The sequence below is a fragment of the Carassius auratus genome, unplaced genomic scaffold (assembly GCF_003368295.1).
Source record: "Carassius auratus strain Wakin unplaced genomic scaffold, ASM336829v1 scaf_tig00020682, whole genome shotgun sequence".
Taxonomy (NCBI): domain Eukaryota; kingdom Metazoa; phylum Chordata; class Actinopteri; order Cypriniformes; family Cyprinidae; genus Carassius; species Carassius auratus.
The window spans coordinates 8943-34176 of NW_020525044.1; the positions used below are offsets into that span (position 1 = coordinate 8943).

The 25234-nt window shown below is 39.3% G+C and overlaps 1 protein-coding gene across 1 annotated transcript; it reads right to left on the minus strand.

Moving 5' to 3' along the window:
* Nucleotides 1-1606: 1606 nt before the first annotated feature.
* Nucleotides 1607-24036, minus strand: LOC113076533 (N-acetylmuramoyl-L-alanine amidase-like). The gene is made up of 5 exons (XM_026249230.1): nucleotides 23941-24036; nucleotides 21927-22736; nucleotides 2235-2445; nucleotides 1859-2153; nucleotides 1607-1733 (listed from the first exon to the last, which is right to left on the minus strand). Exons 1-5 carry the CDS (start codon nucleotides 23993-23995, stop codon nucleotides 1719-1721), a joined length of 1386 nt encoding a protein of 461 aa, XP_026105015.1. The 5' UTR covers nucleotides 23996-24036; the 3' UTR covers nucleotides 1607-1718.
* Nucleotides 24037-25234: the final 1198 nt, after the last annotated feature.

The following is a 25234-nucleotide window of genomic DNA, read 5'->3' on the forward strand; positions in this document are numbered from 1 at the left end:
AGAAGACAAAAGAACACAAGGAACAGGTGAGCACAATGAGACCAGCAAGGACTAGACAAGGGCTAACAAGGGGGTCTGGTGACTGTCAAAAAACAACAACAACAAAGCCATTTGCTGACACAAGACAACAGAGACATGAGAAACAAAGATAAAAATTTAAATCAAATTAAATTAAATGAATGCACTTGGCAGACGCGATTTACATTGCATTCAGGCTAGCAATTTTCTCTTAACATGTGTTCCCTGGGATTCGAACCCCCAACCTTGAAATAGCTTTGTGGTGGAATTTTGGTCCAGCAACTTTTCAAGCACAAAGTTCCCTTTTAATGTGATGCCAAAGGAACTGAATTGATATCAATTGACTTTAAGAAAGGCTACTACAAAACTAATTTAGCTTTTTCTCGAGCCATTCAGGAGTGGCCTTACTCATTTGCTTTGGATCACTGTCTTGCTGACTGAAGGCCATACATTCTTTTCCAAGATTTTGTGGTAGAGAGCATAATTATCCTATTTGTATTTTATATTGATAGAATTATTAATGCAAGAGAGGCTTGTTGTTCCTTATATGTTTTCCTTGAATCTTTTGTGACTTCCTGGATGAGTCATTGCTGTGCTCTTAAAGAAATTTTGGAAGATTGTCCACTTCTACAGCAAGGTTCTCTACTGTGCCAAGTTTTATTCATTTGAAGATAATGTCTCTCACCATGGTTCTTTGGAGCCCAACAGCTTTTCAAATAGCTCTGTAACCAATCCCAGCAGTGATGTCTGATTCATGAACAATTAGTTCTTTTGAGGTAATAATCAGCAATGTGAATTTACACATATGACAGTTTGAATGTCACAGTATACCATGAATATAAAATGTTAAAAATATACATGCAATTTAAGTAATTATGTGATTATATTATGCGATACATTAAAATTTTTGGATATGAACCATTCAAAAGAACTGGTTCATAGAAATGAATAAGACTTCCCATGTATTTCAATCAATGGAAGTTGTATCTTTTTGTCTGTGGAAAGACAATCATATCATAGCTTGTGAACAATATGTAATTTGACGTTGTATGTACCTCAGAAAATGTTATTCAGTGTTCACAGTTCTTTAGTTTGGATGAAAAACACTAAATAGGAGCTTCTCTACTTTTAATTGTACATGTATTTAAAAATAAATCTTGCATGAAGACAGGTGTTTATGGAAAGTACCTTGTATGCAAATAAATTGTATACAGACATTTCAGTTTTTGAGTGTGATGTTTATATCTGAAAAAAGCAGTTAAATACAATTCTATGGTTAATTATAACCTGTAATATTATAATATTGTAGTTCCCTGTATAATTTACAGCAGTAGTTACAGTAGGAGAGACTTTTTTGTCATTAAGAAATTCAAACTGTGACAGCTATTGGTGCATCTCTAGTAAATTAGGGTGCTGATGTGTCTGATCAAAATAATGTACTTGGACATTAGCACTTTGTAAAGGTACTTTACTTTTGAACACTTAAGGGCAAATTAGATTGTGCCAATTGGCCTTGATTAATGACTACTTGACTAGATACATTTTTATTGTAATGTATAATTACAAATAATATTAATAATAACAGGTATGATTTTCAAAAGGAATTTATTATGCATTTATTATGACCGATACATGTAATACATGTACTGATTTCCAGAGACACAATTAGGTGATTGCATTCATTGTTGATTCCACAATCCTCAAGGCAAATAACTCTGTAGAGCAAAGCAGAGAAACACAAAGACACATTTAAGGTCTGAACTGTTATTGCAATACATTCTTTATAGTCAGAACCAAGTAAGTATAATAAATCCCATTAATCATTTGTTTATCTTTTTACCTGGTAACGCTCCCATGTCTGGATTTCACGGTAGAAGGAGTTTCCTGGGCAGTCAGTGGAAGTAGCTTGTCTGTGTCCGTATAAGGAGTAAGATGAAGACAATCGACCACCGTTCACAGCACAGCTTGTGAAGTCGTACCTCACCATGTCCATCGCACTCTTGATGGGGAGCGTGGAGGTATAATCTCCAATAAAGCTGACACCATAGCCTCTGGAGTTGTACCCGTAAGTGTGGGCACCGACCCAATTCCAGCCTCGGCCTTCATACAGGTTTCCATCAGAACCTGCAACAAAACTATAGGGGAACGAATAATGATAACTATAAGAAATGTAACTGCATAATGGTCATTATGGTCCAAATTGGGGCTTTCCTAACCTGTATCCAATGTCGGACCATCCATTGGTTTGCTGGTGGTAGCGCTGCATGGAGCGCATGTCACTGGCACATTGATCGAAGGTGGTGCAAGGCTTGGAGGGTTGATATGTGTGGTGGATGAAAAGATACGGCACAGGGAGAGACAGATAGGAGGGAGAACCAATGAAAGCTGCAGCTCCCCATTGAGACCGAGTGATGATGTTTGGACAGACTTGAGAGGGAAAAACACAATGTGAGAATCCAATATTGCTACTGACAGATTGCAAATTTGTCGCAAATAAAGTGTGCTAATTTGTAGTGCTTAAATGATATTAATTAACAGTAAAATTATATAAAATGTCTGTTAAATACAGCAAAAAATTAAAGGTGCCATATGTAATTTTGAAAGCTAGCAGTTGAAATGGGTACTGAAGTCCATATTGAATATATTGGAGAGAGTTGTTTCTCCCTTCCCCTCCTTCTCAGACCCAGGTTTTTGGTCGTCTGAGAATTTTTTTTAAAATCCTAAAAGATTCCTATAATCCTAGGCTAAAATCTGTTGTCTTTTGATCACTGATTTTACATGTTCACCGACAGCCAATTATTGACAGTTGCGATCAAATTTTACCTCTAAAGAAATTCTGGCAGTGTCAGAAGATTTGGCACACAGTCCTACAGTGTGACATATCCTACAACGAACACCAAACTGTAACCATTTTTCAAGAAAAGCCATGATCAGAATTACTGTTAGAGGTTTCTTCTAACCGCATTAACTCCGGCGCTCCTGTCCTCCGGATCTCATATGACACGTTGCCTTTGCTATGATAAAGACCAGTTGCACTGCTGTTTTCATGTGGGTGTGTAGTGTTGCCACTATACTTCTTAAATACGCCCAAATTGCTTCCATTCATATACTTTCAATGATAGCCAACATTACAGACCAGCGTGCAATACAGCTCATAGTCCATGAATGTGTATGAGTTGTATGTAGAACTCCGGAGAAGTTTTCTTGCGCACACCCATTTTAAGGGTGTTGACTGTCATATAGTAAGACATTAATGACAACTGAGATCCCACACTGTGACATGATCATCATGTTCATACTGTCTGACAAGTACAATCCTAAAGGACTGTTGAAAATCCCAGTGTGAGCCCAGCTTTACTGCGTTTTCCTGAGTGAGTTTTGAATTAAAGACTGTTCTCTTGGATTATTTGTCTTTGAGCTTTACTTATACTACAGCTTCCCATGACAAAAGACAGGAGCCATACAGTTTGAATTTTGCACCATTTTCTTGTTTTTTGTTTCCTCCCCCCATAGACTTGCCAGCTGTTCCGCAGCTCTGCCTAGAGCAAGGAGATTGTTCCCTTGAGGGAGAACTGGATAAACCCACCTCATTCCCTGACCACTCACTCTGCATATTTTACCACACTCGTCTCAGCGAGCAGTCTAGGGCAACCCTGCCCATGATCGGTGCTTGAGGGAATTTTTTCACTTTCGTTTGTTGTCTTGCCTCTGCTGGCTCCTGTCAGTCCCTCAGCTCATCCTCAGTCAGCTCCATCTGGGTGCTCTGATTCTCCTTGGGCCTTCTAGTCTCCAGATCTGCCTTGGCATGAGGGTTCCCTTTCTCTGCCTTCATCTACTGAGCCCCTGACTTCAGCTTGACATTCCACCCTCCAGCTCGACCATGGCTTCATGTGCCCTTGTCTCCACCATTGCATGAGGTTCCCTAATCCCTCTGGGTCTGCCTGTGGTAGTCTTATGGGTCCCCACCTTGGTCCCTTGAGCCACCAGCTCACTCATGGCCCTCCAGGCCTGCAGTATGACCCTGGCTCCATGTCTTCTTGGCCTCTAGTCAACGAGCAGACTGATGCAGAGGCTTTTAGGACGGGTAGAATCTGCAATCTCTGATCAAATGCATTTGCTGTCGTACATGACTACAATATGCTGTGTTTTCAGACAGCTGGCAACCCAGGGTTCCGAAATTCTACTGTGTAAATTAGCAGCTGGCAGAATCCCACAAACCAAAACAAAAACACATTCAAACACGGTATGTGCATTTCAAAGTTAAAAAACCCTCTAAAAAATATTCAGAGAAACAAGTATGTGAACTTAGCATGTTTTTTAAAACTCTGGAAACATATCATGGTATCTTTATGCTTTAGTACAGCCAAAAATACATACAGCACCTTTAAGTAATCTTAAAACATACCATTAAAAACAACACAAATTGTAAAATAAAGAATAGTTATATCACACAATTTTGTATTTATTTATTTCAATATATAATTAAAACATTTACATACAGTTTGTAAATAAATCATTCTGTATGTTTACATTGGTCCTTAATAAATATATTTACTTGGTAGTTTAAAATTATAAAACAGAGTCAGCTTAGAATTTCATAAAAAAAAGATAAATTAGAATGTCGAAAAGTTCATTTATTTCAGTAATTCAACTCAAATTGTGAAACTTGTGTATTAAATAAATTCAGTGCACACAGACTGAAGTAGTTTAAGTCTTTGGTTTTTATAACTGTGATGATTTTGGCTCACAATTAACAAAAACCCACACATTCAATATCTCAACAAATTAGAACATGATGTCATGCCAATCAGCTGATCAACTCAAACACCTGCAAAAGTTTTGTGAGCCTTCAAAATGGTTTCTCAGTTTGGTTCACTATGCTACACAATCATGGGGAAGACTGCTGATCTGACAGTTGTCCAGAAGACAATCATTGACACCCTTCACAAGGAGGGTAAGCCTCAAACATACATTGCCAAAGAATCTGGCTGTTCACAGAGTGCTGTTTCTAAGCATGTTAACAGAAAGTTGAGTGGAAGGGAAAAGTGTGGAAGAAAAATTTACACAACCAAATGATAGAACCACAGTCTTATGAGGATGGTTAAGAAAAATAAATTCAAGAATTTGAGTAAACTTCACAAGGAATGCTGGGGTCAAGGCATCAAGAGCCACCACACACAGACGTGTCAAGGAATTTGGCAGTTGTTGTATTCTTCTTGTTAAGCCACTCCTGAACCAAAGACAACATCAGAGGCATCTTACCTGGGCTGAGGAGAAGAAGAACTGGAATGTTGCCCAGTTTTGCATTTCATTTGGAAACCAAGGTCCTTGATTCTGGAGGAAGGGTGGAGAAGCTCATAGCCAAGAGTTGGTTAAATGACAATGGTGTTGTTATTATTATTCATGTATGAATGTTAAATGACATTGACTCCTGCCTGCGGGTGTCGCTGTTGGACAGTGTTTTCTCTACTTCCTGTTGGTCTTCTGTAGCTAATCGTAGCTCTGTGTAGCTGTTTTAATTTTATTTTTTCTCTAGAATCTTTATCTTACTATCACTGTCTGTTTGTTTGTTTTTTAAAGTGGTAAAATATAACTTAATTCACACCATATTTCTGATATTATCTATCAATCTTATCAGATTAACTTTGATCGTTCACTTTTCCGTGAGTGCAGTACACCTGCAAAGCGTTAGCACTCGTTAGCTTGTCATTAGCGTTTTCTTTTCTCCTCTCCTCTCTCTCGCTCCAGTTTTTCACAAGTTCATCAAAACAACCGCAGTAAGAATATTTCATCAAGCACGGTGAGTAATGGCTTCGGCTTCTATCGTTATTTGCACCTCTTGCCACATGTACAGTTTATCTATCTCTGTCGCTGATGAGGGATTCACATGTGATAAATGCAGGGAAATAGTTAGGCTGACAGAGAAGATTTCAGAATTAGAGACACGCATCCAAACTTTAATTGAGGACAGTAAGAATATTAGGGCTCTAGATACGGCTTTGGATGCGTCTACCTCAGGGATTCCTGTACATTGTTCGGTTCCGGCAACAGAGCCCCAGCAGCAGGGCAACTGGGTGACCGTGAGGCAGCGTAGTCGTGGGTCAAAACACCGCTCTTCTGTTCTGATCAAAACATTAAATAGGTTCTCCCCACTCAGTGATGCACCCACTGAGAAACCTGATGAAAGTGCTCTAGTTATTGGTGATTCTATTGTACGGAACATGAATATAGAGACACCAGCCACCATAGTCAAATGTTTACCGGGAGCCAGAGCGCCTGACATCTTGGCAAATTTAAAAGTGCTGGCAAATGCTAAACGTAAATACAGTATGATTGTTATTCATGCTGGCGCTAATGATGTTCGACTTCGCCAGTCGGAGATCACTAAAAATAACTTTAAAGAGGTGTGTGAACTTGCAAGCACGATGTCAGACACTAATATGCTCTGGTCCCCTCCCTGCTTACCGTGGAGACGAGATGCATAGCAGATTGTTCTCACTCAATGGCTGGATGTCTAAGTGGTGCCCGCAGCATAACATAGGTTTCATAGACAATTGGACGAGCTTTTGGGGCAGACCTGACCTGTTTAAAAGAGATGGTCTTCATCCCTCCCGGGGTGGAGCTGCTCTTCTCTCTAGAAATATGGCAAATAGTCTTAGTGTTTAAACTTGACTAACTGGGGCCCAGGTCAGGAAGCAGACAGACTGGCTAAACCGACCGTCTGCTGGCTGCCTCCTGTCACAGAGGTCAGCTAATTCTCAGCACACTGTAAAAAATAATTCAGTGGCTTAGTAAATTTCACAAAAATAAAGAGCTATATTAACTTAATAAAATCTTTTGAAATCATTTAAGTGATATTTTGAGTGGGTCAGATTAAAAAGAATAATTAAAAATCCAACAAATAATTTCTATAAAATTTACATATATTATTTAAGTTTATGTAATGAAAATAAATAAGTATTTAACTAACTAATTATATTTTTAATATACCTTCAATATTTCTGGTGAATTCTAATAGAAATATTTGATAATTATTTACTTGTACTGATCTGTTTTAGAAACTAAAATTATTAAGTATTTCCAACCAATTTTCCTAAATAAAGTTCCAGCTTAATAAATGACAGTTTAAATAAATTGAGTAAATTTCGCGGCTAAAGTGATCACGTGTGCAGCTCCGCAGGAAAAAAAAATCTGCTTTCCTCAGCAGCGACGTCGACTGGCCATACACCTCACAGCTCCTGGTAAGTAAGGTTAGTCAGCTAATCCTACTTACGTTTGTAACACTTTATTAAAAAGTTAATAATTATTAAGCATTTTCTAACAATTGTCTTTGTATTTTACGTCATATTCAACAAGTTTCATAGCTTAATCGAAGTCACCTGAAGGACGGCTTTCCTCAGCAACGGCAAGACCCGCACTCCTCTCATTTCGTGGTACGTTATGTAATTTAGCCAGCTAATACTAATTATGTTTGTAATGTTTAATTCAGAAGTTAATTATTAAGGATTTCCTAACAATTGTGTTTGTATTTTGCGTTATCTTAAGAAGTTTAACAAGTTTCGCGGCTCAAACAAGAGGCACCTGTCACTGAAGGACTGCTTTTCTCAGCAACGACGTGAACAGCATCACTCGAATTTTCTGTAAGTAACGTAGTCCTTTTATAACTATGTATATTTGCAATAATGTTTTCAAAAGTTGATTAAACATTGACCGTGTGTACGTGTACATAACAGTGTAGTTTTCGAAGTTAGTTAGTGGGGCAGCCATATGTATGTTAGTTTTTTTTTTTTTTTGGAGTGGGTTAACGTTCGTACTATTTGGATCACCGTTTATTTCAACCGCCATTTGAAAGTCTAACGATAAGTGTACTGTGGTCAAGCAACTATAACTATACATGCCCAATGGAAAACGATTTTGTACAGGTTCCCCTTTGGGGTCAGTGGCTTGTCAAAAGGGAACACTTCATTTATGAACTTTCAAATGACAAAAGCTGTCACGTTGTTGTAAAACATCATAATTACTACACGAACTCAAGTATGAGCTCTTAAATCACCACTACAAATACGCCATGCAAAAGTATTTAAAATGGCGTGGACATAACATAGACTGGTGCTTTTTAATCAGCTCCCACTATAGGGAGTCAGACAGTTTAAGACCTGCTCCATTGTAAAATCATTCTAGTGCACTGAAACCTAGATCACATACAATATCGGTCAAAAGTTTAAAAACCGTAAGCTTTTTAATGTAACAAATCCAGACCTGGTGGGTATTGAAGGACAGCGGAGGCTGGGGGAGGGGTACGTTGTTTTAATTGAGTAAACTTACTAAATTTCTTAAGAGTGTGTTTAAATATATTCATTTTGATTTGAAATTATTTGTAATATTTTTGTTCCCTGAAACAGATCAGTTTAATTTTCCATCCTTAAATAAATTGATAGAAATTTCACAAATATATTATGTGTATTATAAATAAACAATTTGTTAGTCTAATACTAAATTGTTTTAGTGGAAAAAATAAAATATAACTGTACATTTTAGATAAAATAAACTGTTGTGTTTTTAGTCCGTTAATATGTTTACATTTATGCATTTGGCAGACACTTTTAGCCAAAGTAACTTACATTGCATTTCAAGGTACACATTTACAATTTAATAAATTTTTGCTAGCGCCGACGCTCTACTGTTTGAGCTACAGGAAAGCCATCTTTTGTATAATCAAGTGAACTATATTCAGAGATTTTATTAAGTTAATAAAGTTAAATATTACTGTAATATTTACTAAGCCACAGAATTATTTAGAGGGTTAAGGGTTGAGTGTGAGGATTAATGCAATGCATATTTTTTTCAAGTAGTGCAATTAAACAAACTTTTTTGTTTCAAAACCATTAGTCATTTTACTTAAATATTAAACATGTTTATAAAGAAATTGGTTGAAATAATGCAGACCTCAATAAAAGCCTATAGCATTGATTTACAGCATAGAAGCTCGCAGTTGGTCTCTTTTCGTTTTTCTTTTAGGTTTATTGTTAAAAATAAATGTCCCTATGTAGAAAATTAACCTGTCCTCTTGTTAAGAAGAATGCTGTTAATTTTTGCAACTCCTCCCCCTAGTAAACTTTGTTTGAGATTTTACCTATCATACGGTCCAACAGAATGTTTGCTTCTTCAGGTGCTATTTGTTTTGTGTATTTGTCACTTTCTTGTAACATTCAGTTTTGAATGTTAGCTCTAACCAGTTATCTTTAAAATTTGCCTGTAGGGTTCAGCTGATCTACCCGTCTTCGTACACGCAGAGTTGGCAGAGGAGGTCATAAAAATCTACATCCTTCGGAACAATAATGGGGCAGTCAGCGATGTAATCTTGGGAATCTCAGCAGAGCCTGCTGCCATCTTTCAGGAGTCACATTGGATTTGAGATATCCCAAGACCCACAAATACAGGTCCTTCTCCAAAAATTAGCATATTGTGATAAAGTTCATTATTTTCCATAATGTAATGATAAAAATTAAACTTTCATATATTTTAGATTCATTGCACACCAACTGAAATATTTCAGGTCTTTTATTGTTTAAATACTGATGCTTTTGGCATACAGCTCATGAAAACCATAAATTCCTATCTCAAAAAAATAGCTTATTTCATCTGACCAATAAAAGTGTTTTTAATACAAAAAAGTCAACCTTCAAATAATTGTTCAGTTATGCACTCAATACTTGGTTGGGAATCCTTTTGCACAAATGACTGCTTCAATGCGGCGTGGCATGGAGACAATCAGCCTGTGGAGGCCCACGATGCTTCGATAGCGGCCTTAAGCTCATCCAGAGTGTTTTGTCTTGCGTCTCTTAACTTTCTCTTCACAATATCCCACAGATTCTCTATGGGGTTCAGGTCAGGAGAGTTGGTAGGCCAATTGAGCACAGTAATACCATGGTCAGTAAACCATTTACCAGTGTGAACAGGTGCCAGGTCGTGCTGAAAAGTGAAATCTTCATCTCCATAAAGCTTTTCAACAGATGGAAACATGAAGTGCTCCCAAATCTCCTGATAACTAGCTGCATTGACCCTGCCCTTGATAAAACACAGTGGACCAACACCAGCATCACTGACTGTGGGTACTTGATACTGGACTTCAGGCATTTTGGCATTTCCTTCTCCCCAGTCTTCCTCCAGACTCTGGCACCTTGATTTCCAAATGACATGCAAAATTAGCTTTCATCCGAAAAAAAGTACTTTGGACCACTGAGCAACAGTCCAGTGCTGCTTCTCTGTGGCCCATTTCCTGCACACGCCTGTGCATGGTGGCTCTGGATGTTTCTACTCCAGACTCAGTCCACAATCTTCCTCGGGATCCGGTCACCTCTTCTCGTTGTGAAGCGTTTTTTGCCACACTTTTTCCTTCCCACAGACTTCCCACTGAGGTGCCTTGATACAGCACTCTGGGAACAGCCTATTCGTTCAGAAATTTCTTTCTGTGTCTTACCCTCTCGCTTGAGGGTGTCAATGATGGCCTTCTGGACAGCAGTCAGGTCAGCAGTCTTACCCATGATTGTGGTTTTGAGTAATGAACCAGGCTGGGAGTTTTTAAAAGCCTCAGGAATCTTTTGCAGGTGTTTAGAGTTAATTAGTTGATTCAGATGATTAGGTTAATAGCTCATTTAGAGAACCTTTTCATGATATGCTAATTTTTTGAGATAGGAATTTTGGGTTTTCATGAGCTGTATGCCAAAATCATCAGTATTAAAACAATAAAAACCTGAAATATTTCAGTTGGTGTGCAATGAATCTAGAATATATGAAAGTTAAATTTTTATCATTACATTACAGAAAATAATGAACTTCATCACAATATGCTAATATTTTGAGAAGGACCCTGTACTCACTTGAGTTGTTCCAAAAACTGTTTCTTGAGCTGGATCCTCCAAAACTCTCTGTTAATGTTCAGAGGTTAAAAAATTATCTTCTTGCACAGTAGTGGTTCATGATCATCCCACAGAATGGGTATTCCTGATGGAAGTGTTTCTGTTATCTGATTAATTCTGTTGAAGACATAGTTCACCCCAAAAGATGATGTTGTCATAATTTACTCTCCCTCAATTTGTCCCAAACCTGTACGAGTTTCTTTCTTCTGTTGAACACAAAAGATATTTTAAGTGAAGTGACGTGACATTCAGCCAAGTATTAAAGAGTGTTGGTTAACGCAGTTAAAGGTTGCAATTGACTTTGCATAGTATACTTTTTTTTTTTTTTTTTCCTATTATGGAAGTCAGTGGCAACTTTCAACTATCTGTTAACCAACATTCATTAAAATATATTTTGTGTTCAACAGAAGAAAGAAATTCGTACAGATTTGGGACAACCCGGGGGGGGCGAGTACATTATGACAACATCATCTTTTTGGGTGAACTATCCCTTTAATATTGATGTAAGTGTTGCTTTTATATTTTTTTATGGTTTAATGTTGAGTGTGACTGCAAATGGCTGGTATGCACCAGGAACAAAGATGTCATTTCTCTTACGGCTATCGTATTTTACATGTAATCTACTTGAATACTAAGATGGATGAAATGTTTCATAAGGTTTAATCATTTCCCTTATGGCTACTTTACAGTTTTTAATTTTTGCAATCTACTGGAATATTAAAATGGATACAATGTTTCAAAGGTTGATTTTAGACTTTGTCTTATGTTTAATTAACAAATAAATTTTCAATAAAAAATGTGTTTCTTTCTTTATTTGGTTTTATTATATTAATTATAAAGGGTAAATGGTGTAAAAAAAAAAAAAAAAAAAAGTGAATGCAGCATTTTGATAATTTATAGTCCAATATTAAGTTAAATTCACTTTTACATGTAGTAAACGTAGCACATTTTTTTTGGTAAAATTTCATCCAATATTTCAATTATATCTACTCAATATTTTTTGTTTATTTTACATAGAATTACAGTTGTGGTGTTTTATAATTTTGATTATATCCAATTAATTTTATTTCTCATATAAAGTAATTCAGTTACTCAGATTTACTTAATTTTTTTACTGACAATTACTCAATTTAAACAGTATATTTCATTGATTTCACAGCTTTAAAATTTACTCAATTTTTTTGAGTGTAAAAATGTTTCACCAAAAAAATTGAGTAAATAATAGTTAAACTTTTTACAGTGCACATAGAGACTCTTTCACCTAGATATCACACTATAGAGACTGTGTCTGTTCCCCGAACTAGAAAATACAAAAAACCTCCAAACCAAGTTAAGGTTAAGAATTTAATTGAGGTTCAACAAATAAAAAACAAATGCAATATGGATAAACAAATGATAAAGCTTGGCTTATTGAATATCAGATCCCTTTCTATGAAAACACTTTTTGTAAATAATATGATAACTGATCATAATATAGATGTGCTCTGTTTGACAGAAACCTGGCTAAAACCTGATGATTACATTATTTTAAATGAGTCCACCCCTCAAGATTACTGTTATAAACACGAGTCACGTTTAAAAGGCAAAGGTGGAGGTGTTGCTTCAATTTATAACAACGTTTTCAGGATTTCTCAGAGGGCAGGCTTCAAGTATAACTCGTTTGAAGTAATGGTGTTACATATAACATTATCCAGAGAAACAAATGTTAATGATACTCTAATCATACTCTAGATTTAATACTGTCACATGGAATTGATGTTGATAGTGTTGAAATTATTCAGCCAAGTGATGATATGTCAGATCATTATTTAGTTCTGTGCAAACTTCATATAGCCAAAATTGTAAATTCTACTTCTTGTTACAAGTATCGAAGAACCATCACTTCTACCACAAAAGTCTGCTTTTTAAGTTAACTTCCTGATGTATCCAAATTCCTTAGCATCTCCAAAACCTCAGAACAACTTGATGATGTAACAGAAACTATGGACTCTGTCTTTTCTAGCATTTTAAATATAGTTGCTCCTTTACGCCTAAGGAAGGTAAAGGAAAACAGTTTGACACCATGGTATAATGAGCATACTCGCACCCTAAAGAGAGCAGCCTGAAAAATGGAGCGCAGCTGGAGGAAAACAAAACTAGAGTTATTTCGTATTGCTTGGCGGGAAAGTAGCATATCCTACAGAAAAGCATTAAAAACTTCTAGATCTGATTACTTTTCTTCTCTTTTAGAAGAAAACAAACATAACCCCAGGTATTTATTCAATACAGTGGCTAAATTAACGAAAAATAAAGCCTCAACAAGTGTTGACATTTCCCAACACCACAGCAGTAATGACTTTATGAACTACTTTACTTCTAAAATTGATACTATTAGAGATAAAATTGCAACCATTCAGCCGTCAGCTACAGTATCGCACCAGACAGTGCACTATAGACCCCCTGAGGACCAGTTCCACTCATTCTCTATTATAGGAGAGGAAGAATTGTATAAACTTGTTAAATCATCTAAACCAACAACATGTATGTTAGACCCTATACCATCTAAGCTCCTAAAAGAGGTGCTTCCAGAAGTCATAGGTCCTCTTTTGACTATTATTAAATCCTCATTGTCATTAGGACATGTCCCCAAAACTTTCAAACTGGCTGTTATTAAGCCTCTCATTAAAAAAAAACACAACTTGACCCCAAAGAACTAGTTAATTATAGACCAATCTCGAATCTCCCTTTTCTGTCCAAGATACTAGAAAAGGTGGTATCCTCACAATTATATTCCTTCTTAGAGAAAAATGGTATATGTGAGGATTTCCAGTCAGGATTTAGACCGTATCATAGTACTGAGACTTCTCTCCTAAAGGCTGGTTCACACGGCAGGATAATTGGGCAGATTTTAGCCCCGATTCAGCCCTTCCGACAATCTTAGGATGCTCCGATTATCGTAAAATAATCTGATCAAATATTCCTGCCGTGTGTGGTGTGTTAAGACTAATCTCCTCTGCTCGGAAGAATGTCGGGACCGCTCCGATCTCAAATCGGGGATATCCAACATGTTGGATTTATTTTGCCCGATTTCTTCTCGTGTGTGGTGTCCCCCGAGGACAAACAATCACGCAGCCTGTGGACTGTGGCGTGTAGCCAATCAGAAAGCGAGGTGACGAGGCAGTGATAGTACCGGGAAACAAAATCAAAACAGCCGGCGTATATAATATAACAAATACAAATAAAGTCGATGGGCATAACTACATCCACAACTGCAGTCCACCAGAGTACATGGAAACTAATATATGAACGTTTATTTCAACGGTTATTAATCTGTGTAGTACGTAACAACATTTCTATGAGATAAAACAACAACTTATCTCCATATCATGATATAGCAAGTATAGTCCATGCTCGCGTCGTCTCCACCTCTTTGACCATCGCCTTTTCTTATTTTTCTTATGTTTTTTTTCCCCGTTAAAAACAAAGCACAAACTATGGCCACTGCATCCTCTTTGTCCGCCATGATTGTTTACTCTAAAGTCACGTTTGATCTTGAGGGATTTTGCGAGATTTCCCGTCTGACCTGGGAATGCTCGGGAGTCAAATCGGTTCGTGTGTGATGTGTTGATATTGCCGTGTGGCTGCACACCACACACGGAGCGACCAAAACTGTTAGACCCGTGATTTTTTATCACCGTGTGTGGGGTCTCTCAGGTTTGGAAAATCTGCCGACAATTTTAAAATCGTCCCGTGTGAACCAGGCCTTAGAGTAACAAATGATCTGCTCTTATCATTTGATCGTGGGTGTATCTCTCTATTAGTTTTATTGGATCTTAGTGCTGCGTTTGACAAAATTGACCACAGCATTCTTTTGCATAGACTTGAACACTTTGTTGTTATCAGTGGAAGTGCATTAGCATGGTTTAAATGTAGTTTCATAACAAGGTTCGGGAGAAGCACGTCAGATACTTAACCTAATTAGCACAGGTGGAACCACTCAAGATAATCAACCTTAGGGTATAAATACAGCTGAATCAGCCTACCTGTCTCTATTGACGGTTTATCAGCATGCCGGTTCGCTTCGTCTGTCACCTTACCACGGACCCATTTTTCGTACCAACGAAGAGAGCTTCACCGGGGATTTATAAGACCTGCTGCTTTTGCCGGACCCGCGATCTTTCCTACCCAGTCAAACACGACCATTGAGCAGCATTAAGCGTCATCGCGACAGCTGCTCTCCTCGTCAAGCCACAAGTCGTGGCCAATAGACCGTGCAAGCTCCGAGCTCGCTCGCTCGACACAATGATCATGCCGCCCGAGACCGAGCTCTCCTCGAGCTGGAATCCAACCAGCCTGGGCCGCACCCAAGTTCTCACGGCAACAAGGCTCTCACTTCCCGTCGCGACTCAGCCTTTCACACCGGCGTTCCGGCCGAGTTGCAGTTTGACCGCGCGATGTTAACCAACACATTTTCAGGCGAAAACTCTAAAAGCTGGTTCATTGGATTTTACGGCAGTTGGCATCCAAAATGTTGCATCTAAAAGTAGGTTCGCGGCTAAAGTTTGTTAAATGACGTCATGACGCAGTTCCATCTTCTACTAGTGTTTTGTGGTGGTTTTGGCAAACCAGCGTAAAGATGCATTACCGCCACCTGCTGATCTGGAGTGTGGAGTGCGCATAGATTTGGACTACAGATACAAACGTAGATCCGTCAGATGATAATGCCACATTTAACCACGAACAAAGGCATTATTTCCAGTCTCCATCCACACTGAAATGTCCAAGACATTACATTTGCCTTACCGAGCACGTTTAAACCTCACTGAAATGAGACAATAATGTTCCATGATAAGTTAAAAAAAAAAAAAAAAAAAAAAAAAAATCTCCATGCAATTTTTCTGGCAGGACCAAATTATTTAGGGACTTATTTAGTGATCACTCAAAATTCATGTAAAACGCATCTGCCCTCGTGTTTTGACACAGGACAGCAAGTGGGAGTAAAATTAATGTTGCCTTTTCAGGACCGTAATATGAAAAACAGGCAAGTAAATATCTTTAGAAACCACTTAGAAGCGAATAGCACATAACTGCTATTAACCCATTCGCTTGCAAGCATCGCCGACGGCCCCAGTTTATTATTGTTTCACTTCCACAGCACGTTAAACTTCACTCTGACTTGATATGGATAAACCGTGCATCAATTGAAAGTCTAAAGACTCTGGCTTCGATATTTGACCAATATTTCGATAAAACATATTTTCAGTGACAGTTATTTAGTAAATTCTATCAGGAATACGATTCCTATTCCTGAACGGTAAAACGTTGAAGTGTCAGCTCATGGACAACGTCGATAATGTATCTAGTCAGAAAGAATCATGAGCAGAAACATTTTTATTTTGGGTATGTAATTTCTGTCTCCATGCAAATGGGGGGTGACTGGTACGTTACTGCTATAATCATGTCCTCGGGTACAATGTCTTGCAAGACTAAACATGCTTCATCGTTTCCAAAACCCTTTTTTCCACAGTCCATACAACAACGTGAAAACAGCCTTCCAAACGTATCCGCCCGGGAGACCGCCTAAGAGCCCGGAGGCCAAATGAGAGGAAAATATGCTTTTCTAACAGTAACATAATAATGTGGACAATGCTTGAGGAATTGTCAAATCAGGCAACCAATTGCTAAGCTGGTAACACAGTAGGCTACCCATTCATTTTTTGCTTGCCCCATCAAATGTTACTAACCCTTTTTACTCTTCCCGCAGCCAATATCTACAGCAGCCAAAAGCAAGTAGCCTTTCCTGTACCTCCTCACTGCCGCAGCTCCCGCAGGAGCCTTTCCCATATCTCCCCACTGCCGCAGCAGTGTCTGCTCCCGCAGGAACCTTTCCTGTACCTCCTCACTGCAGTATCTGCTCACGCAGGAGCTTTTTCCGTATCTCTCCACTGCCACAGCAGCGTCTGCTCCCGCAGGAGCCTTTCCCGTACCTCCTCACTGCCACAGATCTCCCCACTGCCGCAGCAGTGTCTGCTCCCGCAGGAGCCTTTTTTGTATCTCCCCGCTGCCGCAACAGTGTCCACTCCTGCATGAGCCTTGTCTGCATCTCCCGCATTTGGTCTTGCAGCGAGAACTGTTCTAGTAGAGCTCTTACGTTTTCTCTTTTGTCCAGTGAGCATTGGGTCTCTCAGTGGACACAGTGTGAGAAATCTCCCGGTCAAGCTTTCATTTCCCTCTTTCCCATTTTCTCTTTCTGTCCAGCGAGCATTTGGTCTCACAGCGGACGCAGTGAGAACTTTCCCGGTAGAGCACTTACCTTTTCTCTTCCGTCCAGTGAGTATTGGGTCTCACAGCGGACGCAGTGTGAGAAAATCTCCCGGTCAAGCTCTCATTATCTCTTTTTCCTGTTTTCTCTTTCTGTCCAGCGAGCATTTGGTCTCACAGCAGACTCAGCGAGAACTTTCCCGGTAGAGCACTTACGTTTTCTCTTTCGTCCAGCGAGCATTGGGTCTCACAGCGGACTCAGTGTGAGAAAATCTCCCGGTCAAGCTCTCATTTCCCTCTTTCCTGTTTTCTCTTTCTGTCCAGCGAGCATTTGGTCTCACAGCGGACGCAGCGAGAACTTTCCCGGTAGAGCACTTACGTTTTCTCTTTCGTCCAGCGAGCATTGGGTCTCACAACGGACGCAGTGTGAGAAAATCTCCCGGTCAAGCTCTCATTTTCCTCTTTCCTGTTTTCTCTTTCTGTCCAGCGAGCATTTGGTCTCACAGCGGACGCAGTGAGAACTTTCCCGGTAGAACACTTACGTTTTCTCTTCCGTCCAGTGAGTATTGGGTCTCACAGCGGACGCAGTGTGAGAAAATCTCCCGGTCAAGCTCTCATTTTCCCTCTTTCCTGTTTTCTCTTTCTGTCCAGCGAGCATTTGGTCTCACAGCGGACGCACCGAGAACTTTCCCGGTAGAGCACTCACGTTTTCTCTTTCGTCCAGTGAGTATTGGGTCTCACAGCGGACGCAGTGTGAGAAAATCTCCCAGTCAAGCTCTCATTTTCCCTCTTTCCTGTTTTCTCTTTCTGTCCAGCGAGCATTTGGTCTCACAGCGGACGCAGCGAGAACTTTCCCGGTAGAGCACTTACGTTTTCTCTTTCGTCCAGCGAGCATTGGGTCTCACAACGGACGCAGTGTGAGAAAATCTCCCGGTCAAGCTCTCATTTTCCTCTTTCCTGTTTTCTCTTTCTGTCCAGCGAGCATTTGGTCTCACAGCGGACGCAGTGAGAACTTTCCCGGTAGAGCACTTACGTTTTCTCTTTCGTCCAGCGAGCATTGGGTCTCACAGCGGACGCAGTGTGAGAAAATCTCCCGGTCAAGCTCTCATTTCCCTCTTTCCTGTTTTCTCTTTCTGTCCAGCGAGCATTTGGTCTCACAGCGGACGCAGTGAGAACTTTCCCGGTAGAGCACTTACGTTTTCTCTTCCGTCCAGTGAGTATTGGGTCTCACAGCGGACGCAGTGTGAGAAAATCTCCCGGTCAAGCTCTCATTTTCCCTCTTTCCTGTTTTCTCTTTCTGTCCAGCGAGCATTTGGTCTCACAGCGGACGCACCGAGAACTTTCCCGGTAGAGCACTTACGTTTTCTCTTTCGTCCAGTGAGTATTGGGTCTCACAGCGGATGCAGTGTGAGAAAATCTCCCGGTCAAGCTCTCATTTTCCCTCTTTCCTGTTTTCTCTTTCTGTCCAGCGAGCATTTGGTCTCACAGCGGACGCAGTGAGAACTTTCCCGGTAGAGCACTTTCGTTTTCTCTTTCGTCCAGCGAGCATTTGGTCTCACAACGGACGCAGTGTGAGAAAATCTCCCGGTCAAGCTTTCATTTTCTCTCTTTCCTGTTTTCTCTTTCGGTCCAGCGAGCAATGGTCTCACAGCGGAGAAAGGCACAACTCGCCTGATCAGTCGCTCCAAATTACAATTGCTCCCCGTTGCAGGCCAGCAGGGCCCGTCAGTCCAGGTACAGTGAGCTGCCATCACAGGCCCACTGGGCAAACATTCAGACCCTTTCTCGAGATGCCAGCCCGCCAAACGTGGCACTCATTTGGGGGGGTCTTTAGTTCGGCCGGCTGTCCTCCTGCTCTTTAGCTTTTTGGGGGGTACTCTAGGTTTGGGCCATTCCCGAGCTCGGAGCCCCTTCCCCGGACAGCACGCCAAATACGCATTATAATATTCAGTTAATTATATGTAAGTGTGAACTCGTGAAATGTAGTTTCATAACAAGGTTCGGGAGAAGCACGTCAGATACTTAACCTAATTAGCACAGGTGGAACCACTCAAGATAATCAACCTTAGGGTATAAATACAGCTGAATCAGCCTACCTGTCTCTATTGACGGTTTATCAGCATCCCCCCTCCACCCCTTCTCCTCCACTAGAGTTCACTTTACACTTTCATATACGGGGGGGTACTCTAGGTTCGGGCCATTCCCGAGCTCGGAGCCCCTTCCCCGGACAGCACGCCAAATACGCATTATAATATTCAGTTAATTATATGTAAGTGTGAACTCGTGAAATCATACTTATATGACCGCCATAAGTTCGTAGCAGTGAATGAAGATGTGTCATATCGATCACAAGTGCAGTATGGAGTACCTCAAGGCTCAGTACTAGGGCCGCTACTCTTCACGCTTTATATGTTACCCTTGGAAGATATCATCAGGAAACATGGTGTTAGTTTTCACTGTTATGCTGATGATACTCAGCTCTAGATTTCTTCGCGGCCCGGTGAAACACACCAATTTGAAAAACTAATGGAATGCATAGTCGATATAAAAAATTGGATGACGAGTAATTTCTTACTGCTAAATTCAGAAAAAATCAGAGGTGTTAATTATAGGACCTAAAAACTCTGCTTGTAATAACCTAGAACACTGTCTAAGACATGATGGTTGCTCTTTCAATTCTTCGTCATCAGTCAGGAACCTAGGTGTGCTATTTGTTCGCAATCTTTCCTTAGAAAGCCACGTTTCTAGCATTTGTAAAACTGCATTTTTCCATCTCAAAAATATATCTAAATTACGGCCTATGCTCTCAATGTCAAATGCAGAAATGTTAATCCATGCATTTATGACCTCAAGGTTAGATTAATGTAATGCTTTATTGGGTGGTTGTTCTGCACGCTTCGTAAACAAACTACAGCTAGTCCAAAATGCAGCAGCAAGAGTTCTTACTAGAACCAGGAAGTATGACCATATTAGCCCGGTCCTGTCATCGCTGCACTGGCTCCCTATCAAACATCGTATAGATTTTAAAATATTGCTTATTACTTATAAAGCCCTGAATGGTTTAGCACCTCGGTATTTGAATGAGCTCCTTTTACATTATACTCCTCTACGTCCGCTACGTTCCCAAAACTCAGAAAATTTGATAATACCTAGAATATCAAAATCAACTGCGGGCGGCAGGTCCTTTTCCTATTTGGCGCCTAAACTCTGGAATAACCCACCTAACATTGTTTGGGAGGCAGACACACTCTTGCAGTTTAAATCTAGATTAAAGACCCATCTCTTTAACCTGGCATACACATAACATACTAATATGCTTTTAATATCCAAATCCGTTAAAGGATTTTTAGGCTGCATTAATAAGGTAAACCGGAACCGTAAACATTTCACATAACATGTACCTTCTACATCATTAGAAGAATGGCATCTACGCTAATATTTGTCTGTTTCTCTCTTGTTCCGAGGTCACCGTGGCCACCAGATCCAGTCTGTGTCCAGATCAGAGGGTCACTGCAGTCACCCAGATCCAGTACGTATCCAGACCAGATAGTGGATCAGCACCTAGAAAGGACCTCTACTGCCCTGAAAGACAGTGGAGACCAGGACAACTAGAGCCCCAGATACAGATCCCCTGTAAATACCTTGTCTCAGAGGACCACCAGGACAAGTCCACAGGAAACAGATGATTCTTCTGCACAATCTGACTTTGCTGCAGCCTGGAATTGAACTACTGGTTTCGTCTGGTCAGAGGAGAACTGGCCCCCCAACTGAGCCTGGTTTCTCCCAAGTTTTTTTTCTCCATTCTGTCACCGATGGAGTTTCGGTTCTTTGCCGCTGTCGCCTCTGGCTTGCTTAGTTGGGGTCACTTCATCTACAGCGATATCGTTGACTTGATTGCAAATAAATGCACAGACACTACTTAAACTGAACAGAGATGACATAACTGAATTCAATGATGAACTGCCTTTAACTATCATTTTGCATTATTGACACACTGTTTTCCAAATGGATGTTGTTCAGTGCTTTGACGCAATGTATTTTGTTTAAAGCACTATATAAATAAAGGTGATTGATTGATTGATTGATTGTTGGTGTGCTTGACTGGCCAGCAAACTCACCAGATCTGAACTCTATGGAGAATTTATGGGGTATTGTCAAGAAGAAAATGAGAAACAAGAGACCAAAAAATGTAGATGAGCTGAAGGCCACTGTCAAAGAAATCTGGGCTTCCATTCCACTTCAGCAATGCCACAAACTGATCACCTCCATGCCACACTATATTGAGGCAGTAATTAAAGCAGAAGGAGCACCTACCAAGTATTGAGTACATGTACAGTAAATGAACATACTTTCCAACAATTCCCAAAAAAGGTTTTTTGTTATTTTTTATTATTGGTCTTATGAAGTATTCTAATTTGTTGAGATATTGAATTTTTTTTTTGATAAATGTGAGTCAAAATCATCACAATTAAAAGAACCAAAGACTTTAATTTAGTCTGTGTGCAATTTGAGTTGAATTGCTGAATAAATGAACTTTTCTACGACATTCTAATTTATGGTGCCCAGGAGAAGACATGGTCGGTTCACTTAGTTTTGTCATGGGAATGTGATAATACGTTGGGGCCACTGCAAATCTAAGTGAACTGACCATGTTCTCTCCTGAGCACCATACTAATTTATTGAAATGCACCTGTATCTTTAAAATATTTGTATCAGTATAAAATGGAAAACATAATTATGTTTAATTACCTGCATATACATGGACGAACTGGTCAAAGCCTTCGTTCATTACATCATCCAGCCTCTTCCTCTCAGACTCGTTTAAGTTGCGGTGAACTGTTAGAGCCTGGACCATCTGGCTTTTCAGCGAAGAGAAGCTGACGAGCTTTTTGAAGTTCATCCTTCGTTTCTGACTGATCAGACGGGGCGATGCGTCCAACCCTGCGGCGTCAGGCTGGTGACTGTAGTAACTCTTCAGCAGGTCACTCAGCGATCGCTCATGATCATTAGACGTGGAAACTTCTGACCCGAGAATGAACCCGTCTATACCTCCGATTATTAGGGCGTCTGTGGCCAAGGAGGGCAAATCAGAGAGACTGTAGACATTTGGGGATGAGATGCTATCCCAGAACCCTTTAGTGCCAAAAGGAAGAGTGGTTTGTTCATTGTGGACATGATGTAGAAATGAAGTGACCAGGTTGTGGGTCAAGGTTAAAGGATAAAAGCCTTGGACGGTGGACTGCAGCCCAGCCTCAAGTCCAAGGAGCATTGGGGCCAACGCCACATTTGAACCATCTAACGTGAGAACCACACCTTTCTCCTTCCCCATCTCTGACAGGCTGTGATTAATGACCTCGCTTACATAAGAAGTGACTGATGGATCTGACACAAGGTCATGTGCATCACTGAGGTCACCGAGATATCGCTTGATGAGGTCTGTATCAAAGCCAGCAGCCTTACGTAGACCTTTCACCACATCGAGCATCTGAAGACCTGGATTCACAGCCTCAATGCTCTCCACAGCTCTGATGAAGTCCTTCATGTGCTTTGTGGTGGTGGCTGATGGAAAACCAGAGGGAAAAACACAGAAAACAAGAAAATTTTACTAGAAATCATTCTTTCTTAACTACAGCTATTTAAAGCAGTAATATCATGAGGATTCAACTATCAAGAGCTCATTGTAGTAATGTGACTTTCAGAACCCAAGAAACACTCCCAAATCCAAAGAATACCCTATGCATGAAGCTTACAATGTTTTTTGGAGATGCAGCCCAGGACAATACTAAAAAGTCCAAAAATTCACATTGAGGCTGTTTCACTTCAAATAACATTCAAAGCACAGAATTATAATTTTAACTGATTATGCAATAGTGAAATAGCAGATATTTGTGTAGGTGTTTGTGCAGGTGCAGCTCGGACAGTAGCTTGTATCAGTACACTTTCACATTCATTTTAAAATGTACATAATATTTGATATTAATGTGAAGTTCTACATTATGACTTTGGTTGTTCATGTGTAAGGAGGAAAAGTAAAAAGTTGACCCTAAACAGCACATCATTTACAATAACAAACTGACATATTATACAATATGTACATATTCATAATATCACACAAGAGTGTTTGTGTACAGTTCATGGTATACGGGTAAGCAAGTGCACACATAGCCAAACCTGAATTTCTCTTTTTCATTTCCTGAAACCAACCAATAAAATCAACATAAACTTTGTGTATTGACACATTTGATGTTAATGGATGTAAAATGTCATAGATTCTTATGTTTTGTCATTGATGTCAAACCTGGGATTATGTATAGCAATGCTCCGTGTGTCTGTTCACAAATCACTGATGTGTGTGTGCACTTGGATAGATAAATGCAGAGCACAAATTCAGAGTATGGGTTACCATACTTGCCCACATCACATCCTTTCTTTTCCACTATTTTAAGTGAATAATGAATGCATTTTGGTCTGTTCCTCAAACAAAGCTATTGTATCTTCACACATTAAAAACATTTACTGTACTTTTATGCTTTTTTTAATCATATTTTGACCAGATTATGAAAAAAGGGCATTCTAGACATTCTTCAAAGTTTAGTTCATGATGGAAAAATGTAATCTGATTTTAAAATGACAGGAATGGTGAAAAAATTACATAAATGTACCTTTTGAGTAAACAAAATGTAGGAAATATTTCTAGTGATTGTACACATACATAAACCAGTTGTTATTCAGCATATTGACTAACATTGAACATATGACTTACCTTCAGTAGCAAACACCCCAAGCAAAGAAAGAAGCAGACACAAATGCCAATCCATGATGATAGAACTTGAGAACACTGAAGAGTCTCTGTACACTCGGTCCGGTTATGATACTATTCTGCACCTCATACGCCTTATAAATACATGCTAACACTTATGTAAACACAAGAGCTTTGAGAAAGTGACAGATGCTTTCAGTCTGTTTACACCTGATAAACCGAATCCCAAGTTCTTATTTTCAAAACAAAGCCAGAATAGACATATGTCAAAGATTTTAACTCCTAAATGAACATCATCAGAAACATTCATTGTATTGGTAAAAAGGTTTTAAAGGGGGACCATTTACTTTAAAGAGACTTAAACATTTTTTTAAATTCTATAACACCTGTTTTAAAGCTTCCCTTTTTATGTAATCTTAGAAACAAATGTTTTCTTATTCCTCTTAACCTTTTTAGATATGTTTAATAATTCTAGCAAATAATAATGTAAGTTGTTCTTGTGAATAAGTGGAAACTGTGTTGAAAGGTGAAGCTTCTATTTACTTTGTGATACGTCTTATCACAAGTTAAACAACCTAACCAGTTCACCAAATAGAAAACAGTGAGGATTTTCATGTTTGGAAAAGTTTGAATCTCATTTGTTAGAAGTGAATTCAGGTAAATTGGGAAAAACATTTGCCACTGAAATTACTAGAAAATGTCCAAATTACCCTGAATAAACCAAAAATAATTGTTTTTGATCATATTAATGTGTTCTGAAACAAGAGTTATCATGAGATCAAAACTATGTATATTCTATCTATTCTATTCTATGTATCCAAATCCAAATCCTCAGAACAACTTGATGATGTAACAGAAACTATGGACTCTCTCTTTTCTAGCATTTTAAATACAGTTGCTCCTTTACGCTTAAGGAAGGTTAAGGAAAACAGTGGTATAATGAGCATACTCGCACCCTAAAGAGAACAGCCTGGAAAATGGAGCGCAGCTGGAGGAAAACAAAACTATAGATATTTTGTATTGCTTGGTGAGAAAGTAACCTATCCTACAGAAAAGCATTAAAAACTGCTATATCTGATTACTTTTAGTCTCTTTTTAGAAGAAAACAAACATAACCCCAGGTATTTATTCAATTCAGTGGCTAAATTAACAAAAAATACAGCATCAACAAGTGTTGACATTTCCCAACATCACAGCAGTAATGACTTTATGAACTACTTTACTTCTAAAATCGATACTATTAGAGATAAAATTGTAACCATGCAGCCGTCAGCTACAGTATTGCACCAGACAGTGC